Source organism: Chinchilla lanigera, unplaced genomic scaffold, assembly GCF_000276665.1.
Source record: "Chinchilla lanigera isolate Chin_1 unplaced genomic scaffold, ChiLan1.0 scaffold00067, whole genome shotgun sequence".
Classification (NCBI taxonomy): domain Eukaryota; kingdom Metazoa; phylum Chordata; class Mammalia; order Rodentia; family Chinchillidae; genus Chinchilla; species Chinchilla lanigera.
In genome coordinates this window covers 1,898,008-1,912,054 of record NW_004955468.1, presented here as the reverse complement: position 1 = coordinate 1,912,054, position 14,047 = coordinate 1,898,008, and the positions used below count along the sequence as shown (strand labels likewise).

Genomic DNA, 14,047 nt, shown 5'->3' with positions numbered 1-14,047 from the left:
TTTTTTTGGTTTTTCTCCGGTACCGGGAACCGAACTCACGACGTTGCGCTTGCCAGGCAGGCGCTTTTGCCGCTGAGCTAAATCCCCAGCCCCTGCACCGTATTTTTATCTTTGCTATCATACTTCAATGACTACTACCCTTTTATTTCAATAAGTTTTAAAGTCAGTGCTGATTTTGTTAGCTTCTATTTTATATTTGTCATGTATGTGTATGTATGATCTATGTGTATAATGCATATACACATATATAACATGCACATATAAATACATATGTGTTTCATTTGATAAAGTCATTTTACCTCCAAAGACTATAATAATTTATATTTCTACCAACAATTTCTGCCAACATAGTCTATTAGTATTTTTCAAAATCTTTGCCAATATGACAAGTGAAAAATAAATAAATATAGCTTGAATTTATATTTCCTTTATTATGAGTAAAAGCTAGCATCTTTTCTTATGCTTAAAAATCTATTTTTAAATGACTGCATCTTTTGATTTCTCTTAAGCCCTTAATTTATAGGAACTCTTGAACAGGGTAAGGTGATTGGCTCTTTACCTGTTAAATATTTTTCTTGTATTTTTCCAATCCTCTTTGAAGTACTTTTTTTTTTTAACCACCATTGCTATTTTTAAAGTGTATGTACTTAAAAGTAATCTTTTCCTATAAGAGATTATCATTTCATCTTGTGTATATAGAGGAATGACATTTATATATTTCTTAATGATTCATCTTCATGTTTGCTATGAATGTAGATAATTGTTTCAACTTTTCAAGGTTTTGATGTCAGTGTTATACTGACATCATAAGTAGAATTTGGCATCTTTCTTTTATAGTATAAAACACCTATATAGCACTTGTATTAAAAATTGGTACATTTTACTGGTTGTACTGTTTGGACCATGTGGGTTTTTTGAGGAAAATGTCTTTGACAACTGTTCATTTTTCCTTTTATATCGTTTTTCTATGTTTTTGCTTCTTTTGGAATTAGTTTTGTTAATAAGCTGTATTTCCTCAAAAAATTATCCACCTAGTCCTAGTTTTCAAATTAATTTTCACAGAGTTGACAAAGTAATATCTAACTATTAAATTTTCTCTGCATCTTTAAATTTACCACATATTGTTTTAGTCATTCATTATATTTAATAATTTTTCATTTTTTTATTTGTTGGTACAAAATTGTTTATTATGTCCTCTTATTTATGTCTTCTATGTTCTCAGCTAGCATCGATATCAGCTTTTCTCCCTTCCTTTACATTCCATTTCTAGGATTCCTATTAGATGCTAGACTTTTTCATTTTTCTTACATACTTTTTTATTTTCTTCAACTGTGTTATTCTTTACCTCTGCCTGTCTATGTTACCTTCTTTGTCACTGTTACTTCAGTTATATATTTCAGTTTATCAGCTCATTCTCTAGTTGTATTTATTCATCTGTTTAACTCATCCATTAAAAAAAAAGTTAGTAGTTGTATTTTGTGTTTTTATATCCTCCTTTTTTTCCCCTTTAGGTCTTTCTGGATATTATCAATAATTTTTGTTTTTGTTTAGCTTTATGTTTTTATCCCTTGTGTCTTTAAAAATATCATATATAGCGCTTCTGTTTTCTGTTAGTTCCAGTATTTTTACTTCCTAGGTTTAAATTTGTTTTGATGATTCACTTGTACTTGCTTCTTCACAGGCTTGATGACTGCTGATTGTGAATTCAAATTGTTTTTGCCCTAAGTCATGAAAATCTTGCTGTCCTAAATTGAAGTTGCTTTTTTATAAGGCTTTGATTTGATTTGCATGTGATTTGGGGGGGGATACTAAAAGGTATTACCAATTGGTTCATAGAAGCCTCAGATAATCTCTTCTTATTGGCCTAAAGTTTATACTTCAGTCATGAGGTGCTTTGTTTTTTGTTTTGTTTTGTTTTTTTTGGTCTGGGCACTTTAAAGATAGATCCCTCTTCCAGTTTGCTTACAAATTAATTCCCTCTCACAAATCTGGTTTTAGCTAATGTTTGTTTTTTTCATTTTTTGTGTGTGAGATAGATTAGATGAGAGGTTTCTTAGAAATTATGCCCAATAACGCATCAGAATGTCTGATTTATCCATTATTTTGTTGTTTTATAATAGAAGGTTACCATGCTACAATTCCAGTAGTAAAAGTTCAGTTTTTTCCCACTGCAGAGTAGTGTTCATTTCAGCCAGCTGGTTTTTTTTCCCCCCTTTCAGTTATTTCTTTGTTCTACTGGTAAACTTTTAACCCCTTTTCATTTTCTCATTATTTCTCCCTCATGCATTTAAATTTCTATTGTTGGTTCTGGATTTATAGATGCTATTTTCATTAAGTTTTTAGAAATTCAAAAAAATTCACAGCAATATCTGTTTAATCAAGAGTACTGTCTGTGTTTCATAAATTTTTTAGCTTCTCTTTTTGCCTTTCTTCATATCATTCTTTCTCCTCTTGTAATCACTTCTTTTTTTTTTTTTTTTGTACCAGGAATTGACCTCACAACCTTGCACTTGCCAGGCAGGCACTTTACTGCTGAGCTATAGCCCAGGCCCAGTAGTTTCTTATAGATCTGATTCTAGAGCCTTCTCATAGCTGACTGAATAATTTTTCTTTGACCTATTACTTTGAGAAGATAATGTTAGAGTAGAAAAAGGAATGTTCTAATCTAGACTGGAGGTGAAGGTCAGCAAACTATGCCCGTAGCTCAGCCACTTGTTTTTGTAAATAAAGTTTTATTGGAATACAGCCACACCCAATCACTTATATCTTCTTTCTTGCCGTTAGGATGGCAAAGTTGAGTTCAATAGTTGTGGGCAGTCTCTGGCCCACAAAGTAAAATATTTATTAAGACTGTAAGAAAATATTTGCCAACCTTGACTATAAAAATGCATTTCTTCTTTATTTTGAATTCCTTTATTCTTCATTATTGTGTAAATAAGTTTGTTTAGGCTTTTTTTCTCCTCATTGAAAAAGTAACTACAGCTGAAAGTCTAAATACTATATCCTCTGTAAGACTCCTTAACTGTGAATCTTATACCCTCACCTCTACAGACTTCATGCTGAAAAGACAGTGTTTTGGAATGTCCTGGCTTCCCTGATACATCTTGGGCTATCAAGTCTGCTGTAACCAATCTACACTCCCAAATTTCAGTGTAATCATTAATTCTGACCTTCTAGGTATGACACCTCTTTGGCACTGACAATGATTAGTTCTGCCCAAGATTAGTATGAAAAGTTGGCTTCTCTTGGAGTCCTTCTTCCCCTGGTGCAGTCATCATTGTATTTGTCAGTGCCAACTCATTTATTATGATTGGCGTATACAACTACTTCTTTGTTTATAGAGAGAAAATAAACCAGAAGGGGCTGGGGATTTAGCTCAGCGGCAAAAGCGCCTGCCTGGCAAGCGCAAGGTCGCGAGTTCGGTTCCCAGTACCGGAGAAAAAAAAAAAAAAGAAAATAAACCAGAGACATTTTTACTCCATCATTTTAAAACATGAAGTCTTTTCTGTCACACGTGGTATTTTGGTCTTGCCCTTATAATTCTCTTTCACTTCTTAGTACCATGCTGACTTGATCTTCTCCTTCAACATCCTTTTCCTAATTATGGTTCTGTTTTTCTTGGTAACCAAGGTGACCTAAGAGTTTAGCATTTTGTCTTCTTTTTTACATTTATAACCTGCAACTAAGTTTCTAATTAACCTGCTTATAATCACAGCTTCACAGGAATTTTTTCTCTCACTTCTCAGTCTGAACATTACTCCATTTGCTCACTGTTTAACCTACATGACTTCTCTGGTTTTATGTTCCAGTCTTTACATCCAGTTTTTACCTTCCCATTGTTTATTCTCATTTTATAGATTACTGCAGTGTTCATAAATATTACCTAGTTTTAAAAATATACAAAAAAGGTTATATGTTGAAAAGTAATTCTTACCTATTTCCTTTCTGTAGTGGCCACACCTAGTGTCATTTCCTTTTAGCTATTACTTGTATTTCAAAATTTAGCATTGATGCCACTTTAAATTGATAGATTAATTTGTGATTAATGTCATCTCTATGCTAGTGAATGTTCTCTTTCAAGGATGCATTATGCCTTTTAATTTCCTAGGGATGCCAAAACTATGTGCTACAAACTTGGTAAATTAGAATAACAGAAATTTACTATTCCAGTAATTTATTCCAGTAACTTTGGAGGATAGAATTCCCAAATTAAGATGTTAGTATGGCCATATTCTCTCTGAAACCTATAGGGGAAAGATCCTTCCTTGCCTTTCTTAGCTTCTGATAATCCCTGACATTCCTTGGTTTATGGCAGTATAACTCCAATCTGTGTTCCATCTTCACAGAGCATTATCTTTATCATTTCATGTAGCATTCTTTTTATATGAACACTCATCATGCCCATTACAGTGGCATACACTTGCAAACTACTTGGAGGAACTGAGGCAGGAGGATTAAAAGTTGGAGACCAGCCTGGGTAACTTATCAAGAACTTATTTCAAAATAAAAAATAAAAATTTGGGGGATGTAGCTCAGAGGTAGAACATCACTGGGTTCAATCTCATGTACCATAGAGGGGAAAATACTCATACTTGATTAGGGCTGAGTCTGTTCTAGTATAGTCTACTCTTAATTGGATCTGCAGTAACCCTATTATCAATGAAGGCCACATTTTCAGGCACTACAAGTTAGGACTTCACTATATCTTTTTAGGGGACACACAGTTGAACTACTAAATACCTTTGCATTTCATTTTTTCAGGTCTATATGTTCACTTTAGAGTTTTCGGACATTTATTGTTAATTTTTTCCTAGTTTTCATTTTCATGTTTTTGTTGCCTTTTCAAAAAGAATTTCTTCTATTATATTTCCTAAATAGTTGTTAATATAATAAAGGTTATTGCAATTTATATATAGTAAATTTTGTGACTTTCTTTTCAGATGACTATTTTTCAGGCAAATAAATTTATTTGCCTGACACATAATACTAATTTTTCCTTTCCTTTCTAGCTTTTTTATACCTCTGATTTACTTCTTATTTAATTGAAATAATAGTATGATTATAGTGGTGATAGTACTCATCTTTTCTTATTCTTGACTGATTTAGTGTAGTGTTAGTGTTTGGATTGTATTGCACTTTTTTTTCAAATCTCTTTCTAATCTCATTTTATAGTTTTTTAAAATGGAAAATAGATGCTGTATTTTAGCATCTTTTTCACATCTATACATAACTTCGTTTTTCATTATGACCCAATAATATATTTCCTTATAATAATAGAACTTCTGGCATTAAAACACAGTTATATTCCTGATAAAAATCTACTAAGTTATATATTTTATATTAATCTGCCTCTGGGTTTTCTTTTCCTTCTGTATCATTTTGATACTTTACATAGAAATTTTTGTTAATTTTTATAAATGAGATATATAGATTTCTTTTTTGGTGTATCAGCTTTGTCAGATTTTGGTATTAATATTGTTTGACCTATAAAAATCAGGAGATCTCTTTGCTTTCTTTTGTAACATTTCACACAGCGTAGAAGTTGCCCCTAAATGTTTTAGAATTCTTTTATGAATCTTTTGAATAAATTTTCTTTTTGTTTTGTTTTTAGGAAGTTTTCTGCATCTTCTAGAGTTAGTTTTGGTAATGTGCATTTGCTAGTATAGAGTTCATGTCTGTTTATAAAAATATATTTTAATAGAATACTGAAAAATGGTCTTAAGGTTTTTAGCTTCTTGTTTCATCTCTTTTCTATCATTTCTCCTTTCTTTATTCATACATTTTACATCTCTCTTTTGTTACCTAACAGGTTGTTTCCTTTCAGATCCCACTTAAAAACAATCAAAGCTGTTTGTATTCATAAATACTTGCCTCTAATAATATCTCCTTTCCTCGAATTTCTTTCTCAAAACTGAGGAAATAAGAGATCTATACTGAGGAAGTATGAGATCTATACACTTGAAATTTGTTTAATAGTAGAATATAAGACTTTAAGTATCAATCCCAAAATTTTAAAATTGTTTTAATATTATAATACTGAAAAAATTCACCAGTGATACTTATTTGCAATCTATTGTAGGAGAGATATGGGGATTTGATGAGCATCAGAAAACTCAGAATGGATTTTTGAAACAAGTTTTCAAGAAAACACTGACTGAAGAAGTCAATGAATGTCACAATAAATTCACAAATGCATTTCCTCTGAATTCAGATTTTATTCCTTCCAGACATAAACTCTATGAATATGATTTGTTTGAAAACTCTTTAGAATATAATTTTGACTGTCATAATAATGTGAAATGCCTTATAAGAAAGGAACCTCTTGAATATAATGGAGCTGTGAGATCATATGGCAGCAGCTCATCCCCTCTTGTAGTAACACCCTTTAAGTGTACTCAGTGTGGAAGAGGTTTTAGTCAAACATTGGACCTCATCAGACACTTAAGAATTCATTCTGGAGAAAAACTCTATGAATGTAACAAATGTAGGAAAGCCTTCAGCCACAAGGAAAAGCTCATTAAACATCATAAAATTCACAGTAGAGAACAGTCTTATGAATGTAATGAATGTGGGAAGACTTTTATTAAAATGTCAAATCTTATTAGACATCAAAGAATTCATACAGGAGAGAAACCCTATGTATGTAATGAATGTGGAAAATCCTTCAGCCAGAAATCAAATCTCATTGATCATGAAAAAATTCATACTGGAGAGAAACCTTATGAATGTAATGAGTGTGGAAAAGCCTTCAGCCAGAAACAAAGCCTCATTGCACATCAGAAAGTTCACACTGGAGAGAAACCTTATGCTTGTAATGAATGTGGTAAAGCCTTTCCTCGAATTGCATCCCTTGCTCTTCATATGCGAAGTCACACCGGAGAAAAACCTTACAAATGTGATAAATGTGGAAAATCCTTCTCTCAGTTTTCCATGCTTATAATACATGTGAGAATACACACAGGTGAGAAACCCTACGAATGCAATGAGTGTGGAAAATCTTTCTCTCAAAGCTCAGCCCTCACTGTACATATGAGAAGTCACACTGGTGAGAAACCCTATGAATGTGAGGAATGTAGCAAAGCTTTCAGCCACAAGAAAAACTTCATTACACACCAGAAAATTCATACGAAAGAGAAACCTTATGAATGTAATGAATGTGGGAAAGCTTTTATTCAGATGTCAAATCTTGTTAGACATCAGAGAATTCATACTGGAGAAAAACCTTATATATGTAAAGAATGTGGCAAAGCTTTTAGCCAGAAATCAAATCTCATTGCTCATGAAAAAATTCATTCTGGAGAAAAACCCTATGAATGTAATGAATGTGGTAAAGCCTTCAGCCAGAAACAGAATTTTATCACTCATCAGAAAGTTCATACTGGAGAGAAACCTTATGACTGTAATAAATGTGGTAAAGCCTTCTCTCAAATTGCATCTCTTACTCTTCATTTGAGAAGTCACACAGGAGAAAAGCCTTATGAGTGTGATAAGTGTGGGAAAGCCTTTTCTCAGTGCTCACTGCTTAATTTACATATGAGAAGTCATACCGGTGAGAAGCCCTATGTATGTAATGAATGTGGAAAAGCCTTCTCTCAGAGAACTTCCCTTATAGTGCATATGAGAGGTCATACAGGTGAGAAACCCTATGAATGTAATAAATGTGGAAAAGCCTTCTCCCAGAGTTCCTCCCTCACTATACATATACGAGGTCATACAGGTGAGAAACCCTTTGACTGTAGTAAATGTGGAAAAGCTTTTTCTCAGATCTCATCTCTTACTCTTCATATGAGGAAACATACAGGTGAAAAGCCGTATAACTGTATTGAGTGTGGCAAAGCTTTCAGTCAAAAGTCACATCTTGTTAGACATCAGAGAATACATACTCATCAGAAACAGTGTTCATAGTGTGATTATGGGAAATACCCTCAACACATTGTGGCACATTACATGAATGGTTCTAGAGCAGAAACCAATAAATATGGGAAAGCCTTTTGAAGATGTTCACAAATTATAAAACATTAAGAATTACCTAGGTGAACAGTTGTATGAAAAAGCTGTTTAAAATCTTTAGCAGACACCTTACTCATTGATGGTATTAATATTCTCATTCAAATCTTGAAGAAGATACCTGCTATAGGCATATCAACATACTACTTAAGCTCCCAGCTAATATATTAAACAAGAAAAAGAAGATTTGGAAAGAACTATAAAATAGCCTTTTATGTAACACATAGCTAATTAGAAATATGCAGAAAGAAAATATATAAGCATAAAAACAACAATGAGTTATGAAACATTTATATCTATAAAAATATAAAATATGTTGAAGGGCTCAAAAGAACACCTGAAAAATTGAGAGAAATGAAATTATTTGTGAAAAGACTTGACATTGTAAAAACATATTCTCTGCAAGGTCTCTAATGTACTTCCACTCAGAATTTACACTAGTTAGTTACACTTGAAGAGTTTCACAAACTTCTTTAAAATATGAGAAGCTAAAGGATCACAAATAACTGAAACAAATTTGACAAAGCAAAATACACTGTTATCATTACATACTTTATCTAAAGCTATTGTCATTTAAACTGTGTTATTGACTAATCAATGGAAACAAATTGAAGATCGATAGGACAATCTAAGAAGATATGGGAATTTTTTATATTATAATGTTAAAATCATTGGGGGTAAAAAAGGATTGCCCAATAAATGGAAGATTCATATAAGCAAAAAATTTCACTTTCTACCTTACATACAAAAGTAATACCCAAGTGGGTTGAAGACCAGAATATAAAATTAAAATTCTAAAACTCTGATGAAAATAAAGCATATACTTCAGAGTAATGGAATTTCTTTTGAAACACATAAACGAGACAATCAGTTCTGTTTTGGTGTACTGGCCTGAAAAGTACATAAATATATACACAAAAATATACCTGTCACTACGTTCACTGCATTATGGCTTTTATTGCCTTAAATTGGAATATAATGAGTTTCTATCAATAGAGAGACAGATCGATACCATATGTTTATTTCTGCAATAGAATACAGTATGTAGAAAGAAGATACAAAATTTGCATATTGTTACATGGATTGATGGCAGTATACTGAGAGAAAAAAACAAAATTCACAACAGTAAAACATTGTGAATGACAGCACTTATATTGGTTGCCTTTGGAGTTATGGAAAGGTTTGGTGTGAATTGTTACATTGATCTGTAATATTTCATAATAAAAGAAAAAAACAAATGCCACAGCATTAACAAGTCTGGTTGTCCAAATTATGTGGAGTTTTAAAAATATTTTGTCTTTACTTTCCTGATATTTTTAGAATAATAAATAGGTGGGGAAAACATGGGTCCAGTTTTAAAATGGATTTTTGATCAGCTAACATTAATAGAAAATTCTTTGGATACAAAAGAAGACTTTTTAAACTCTTCACAGCATTAATTGGAATAATAAAAATCAACTTGGGATAACATTTGTTTGAGACTAACTTAAAAATGTTAAATGATCTTATTTTAAACACAGGTTCCTCCCCTAGTTGAAAACTGAAGAAGCAAAAGAATAATTTTGGGGAGAATTGTCTCTGCATTTGAAAAAAATGTCCCTCATTTCTGTTGGTTTCAGAATGAGAGAAAGACACATGAAGGAATCCTAGAAAATGTGGTTAATGTTTCAATATGGATATTTACCAGGATTGGAGCAGAAGCATTTTCAACATAGCTCAACACAACTTTCTTCGGTTTCTAGATTCTTAAATAGATTCCAGATAGATTTATGTGTGCCAGATAAGAGCCTAGTAGCTCACTCTTCCTTTTGGAGTAAGAATTGCTTCTGTTCCTATAGGAAAGTTGGGCATTCAATTTGATTTGTAACTTATACACTTGCAGTATAAGACTGAGCTAGGTTTTCATGTATCTCAGCTCTGCATTGGTAAGGTGTCAGAGTAGACTTAGAAATATTTATGTAATAAATACTGTGTTTGAGCTAGGAATTTAAATCCTTAAGGTCATACTTTTCTTCACCCACATTTGTCTAGCACAGTTAGGAACAATCAGCCTCATACTCGTTAGTATGGCCAAAATGTTCTGAGATTTCAATTAACATGTTCACTCAGAACCTTGTCTTTTTAAAAAAGTATGTAATTAGGAATATCAAATGAAATGATAGTATTTTATGTGTCTCTTGCCACATTAATTAGTTTTTTATTAATGGATATAGAGTCACTGGTGCCTTTGAATCATATCAGATTAGAGAGCCAATACTAAACACCCGGAACCAATGAAGAAAGCTCATTTTTCAGATTGTACTGCTCTAAAAACATTCCAGGTTCCAAATCTTGGTTGGTTTTCCCTACTAGATTTATATATAATTATGTAAAATGTTAAATCATAAAAATATAGTACATTAAAGTTATGTTACATATTATGTGTGTGATATATTAAATATGTGGCATGTACCTAAATTTGGGAATTTTATAGATAGATAGATATAGATATATTTGAAATTTATAAACTGTTCTACTGAATTAGCTTATGAATTGTGGGAACTAGCAAGTCTGAAATCAGCAGAGCAGGCCACCTAGTTGGAAAATTATATAGGAGTTAATGCTGCGATCTTAAAGCAGACGTTTTTCTCTGCAGCTTTTGCTCTTATAACTTTCAGCTGATTGAATGAGGTTCATCCCAATTGAAAGTGACCTTAAAGTCAACTTATCATAGATGTGTATTAGCTTTCCTATTGCTGCAACATAATACCTGACACCCACAATTTTTAAAAGGAGAGATTTAATTTGACTCAAAGTTTCTGGGGATTGAATCTATGGTTGGCTGGCTCCAAGGCAGAAACATCATGGGACAAGAGCATGGCAGAACAGAGCAGTTTAGTTCATGGTGGCCAGGAAGCAGAGCAAGGCAACAGCACCAGAGAGGAAGGAGTGAGGGGCCAGATACAGACCACAATGCATGCTTGCATGACTCACCCAGACACACCCAGGAGTGTACTTCACCAATTTCCTGAGCAGACCTAAAGTCGATCCAGTTGACATGACCCAAACTAACACAGGATGTACACCACATTTTCAAAATACTCTGAAAACAATATATATATATATTAGTGTTTTTAAATACCTGGGTACAATAATTAGCCCAATGAATACATAAGACAATCATCACAGTGTTTGATACTTTTCCCTTTTTTGTGCTTATGTGACTTACTGAAACTGCCTGAACATGGTCAAGTTTGCCATTCTGTAATCTTGGACCTCTGTGTTATGAAGTTATGGTATGTATGTTTCAATTTAGAGATCTGCATATGTTAAATTCAGTAGGAAACTCTCTAATAGTAAGATCCATCACAGTTTTGCTAAATTTACAAAAAGCCTGCATTACCATCCTCATTTGCCATGATATACTCTTTACCTAAAGCCAGGTGTGGAAGCCAGGTACTATAAGATAACCATTATAACCTAGAAATTATATCATTGCATGGATGGGTATAGTGATTGATGGATCAAATATTCTTAAGAGTATATTAGAGTAACTGAAATGAGCAATGAATGAGTAGATTGATTTAACATAAAATTAAAAAGCTAAAGGACATGGTTCCAATGTGTACCTAAACAAGTAGGAGCTGAAGATATTACTAAATTTTCATTATGAAATTATGCTAATATGGTAAAAAATCCATTACAAAAACAGCAGGCATCTGTTAGAAGATTATTGTAGTCAATAGATGTATTTGTGTTGTATTTTCATTGGGGTATTTTATGCAAAAAGGTTACTTCTGTCAAATAGTACCAGAATGAAGTGAAACTTCATGAGAAAATGTCTAAAATTCATGTGAAATGAGCATAACAGATGCACCACTCTGAGATGTATGTTGATAATGGGGCAGGCTATGCAAGTGCAGCATAGGGGTATATGGAAAATTTCTGTACTTTTTGTTCAATTTTACACTGAATCTAAAACTGCTCTTTATTTTTTAAATCTTTAAAAGCTTTACATTTTTAAGGCCTTGTGATAACAAGGAACACAGGAAAAAAAGGAATTCTTGTTATTGTTAATGGCTGTGTTAACTAGCAATGTTAGTTTAGCTGAGGACACCCATACTGCAAAGTCCCAAAATTTCTGAGACATAATGCCAGTAGAACCAATAAACCAATAGAACTTTTTCAAATATAGACATTGTCATGGCAACATTATCATATTTATAGGAGGATGGAAATAATATATGGCATAATCTTAGAATATTATATAGCAGTGGAAATACATGAGCTAAAAAAAGCAAACTATGGAAATATGTGCAGTATGTGATAATATTTAAACGTTTAAAAGGTAAGCAGTAAGACTACAAATTGTAGGGTATTATACATCATTGACTATTATTCCCTGTGCAAATGTCTATAAGATGCATTGTGATGTAAGAATTTGAAAATATCACCTTAGCGTAGATGCAATCCAATAGATTGTTTGAAGGAAATATATAATAATTGTATTTCTCAAATCCACTAAGGTGGTTACTTCCACAGGAAGAAAGGATAGACAAGAGAAGGGGTGATATGAGGAAAAAGTTAGAGAAAGTAAAGTGTGGCTATTAAAAAAAGAATATAGGGGGCCAGGGATAGAACTCGGTGGCACAGTGCCTGCCTGGCAAGCAAAAGGTCCTGAGTTTGATTCCCAGTACCAAATAAATAAATAAATAATGTTTTATATATGGGTTATCTCTGAAAAATATATAGGGTATATGATCCAGCATAAGCAATACCACATCCCTGACTGAGAGAAAAACATTAACCTTTAATTCAAAAGTGCTGTGGAGCACATAAATACATAAAATATCATCATCTATAAAATGCATGTACATAGCATGGTGAGTCAAAATATAATAATAATGTAATAGTATGATGAGTTAAAATAGCCTTCCAGGCATGGAAGCTGATACAGACTATCACAGGCTGAATACCAAGGTTCCACCCATAACCCCTGCAGTGTCAGATACTGTCACCATTACCAAAGTATGTTACATGTATGTGCAAATATGCCAAATGAAGCCCATTATTCTGTATAACTAATATGCACTAATTAAAATGTATACAAATGCTTCTATACCACATTATTTGCAAAACCAGAGGGAAAGAAGCTGTATACTTTTCATAGAACTGAAACCTGTTTCATTGGTTGCGTGTCAGTGCTATTAACATTTTTGTGAAATTTTTCAAACGTACAAATGGAAAGCAGTGAACAAGCACAACAGTAATCGCCTATGATGTTCATTCATACAATATTCTACTTCATTTGTGTATTTTCTTCAGGCTACCTCTCTGAATGGCACCTAACAAAATGGCACCACATTTAACAAAATAGACACCACGTCCTTATCACATAATATCTAGTCTATATTCGATTGTATCCAATATTATTGAATAAATATGATTCATGGCTGTATTCAAAGTCATATTGTTGCTAAACTCGTGCCAAACTGAGTGGGAAAACGCACCAAGGAGTTGGAGAGCAACCAATCTTATTATGCCAGTGGGCTGATGGGGGATTGCTGCCCAGAGCCGGGTTTGGGCTTTGTTTATATATATTTTGCAAGTGAGAAGTACAATGGCTTAAAAGCATGATGATTTTTATTGGGTAGCATCAGTCATCTCTCCTTGCTGGGCAGAAAGTCCTTGAAGTAAGTAAGTGATAGTATTGGTCATCTCTTGTTGCTAGAAAGTGTAAGGTGTGTAGTTAAATGGGGTCAGACTAGGCTGGGTCAGGTTATCTCTGGTGTAGTCCATCAAGGTTGAATGAGTCTTACAGACAAGCTACATGGTGGGCTGCATGATCCTATTTTGTCCTAATAGGGTGTCAGATTACTGGCTGATTTTTAATTTTTATATTTTCCATCACAATATGATATTTGGGCAACACTTGCAAACACCCTTGCCAGTTCTAAATCTTGGGGTTTTAGTATAGGAGTTCTTAAGATTTTAGGGATTATATGCCTCTTTAGAAGTCAAAATTTTGAACTGATCGCTAGAAAGACATATAAGCTACAAT

General features: G+C 33.0%; 1 protein-coding gene across 1 annotated transcript in view; it reads left to right on the top strand.

Moving 5' to 3' along the window:
* Positions 1–9,261, top strand: part of LOC102029951 (zinc finger protein 850) — a 277,918-nt gene extending 268,657 nt beyond the window's left edge. Inside the window, 1 exon segment of the mRNA XM_013522334.1 lies at positions 6,438–9,261. Within this exon segment, the coding sequence (XP_013377788.1) occupies positions 6,438–7,905 (1,468 nt within the window). The 3' untranslated portion in view covers positions 7,906–9,261.
* The last annotated feature ends 4,786 nt before the right edge of the window (positions 9,262–14,047 follow it).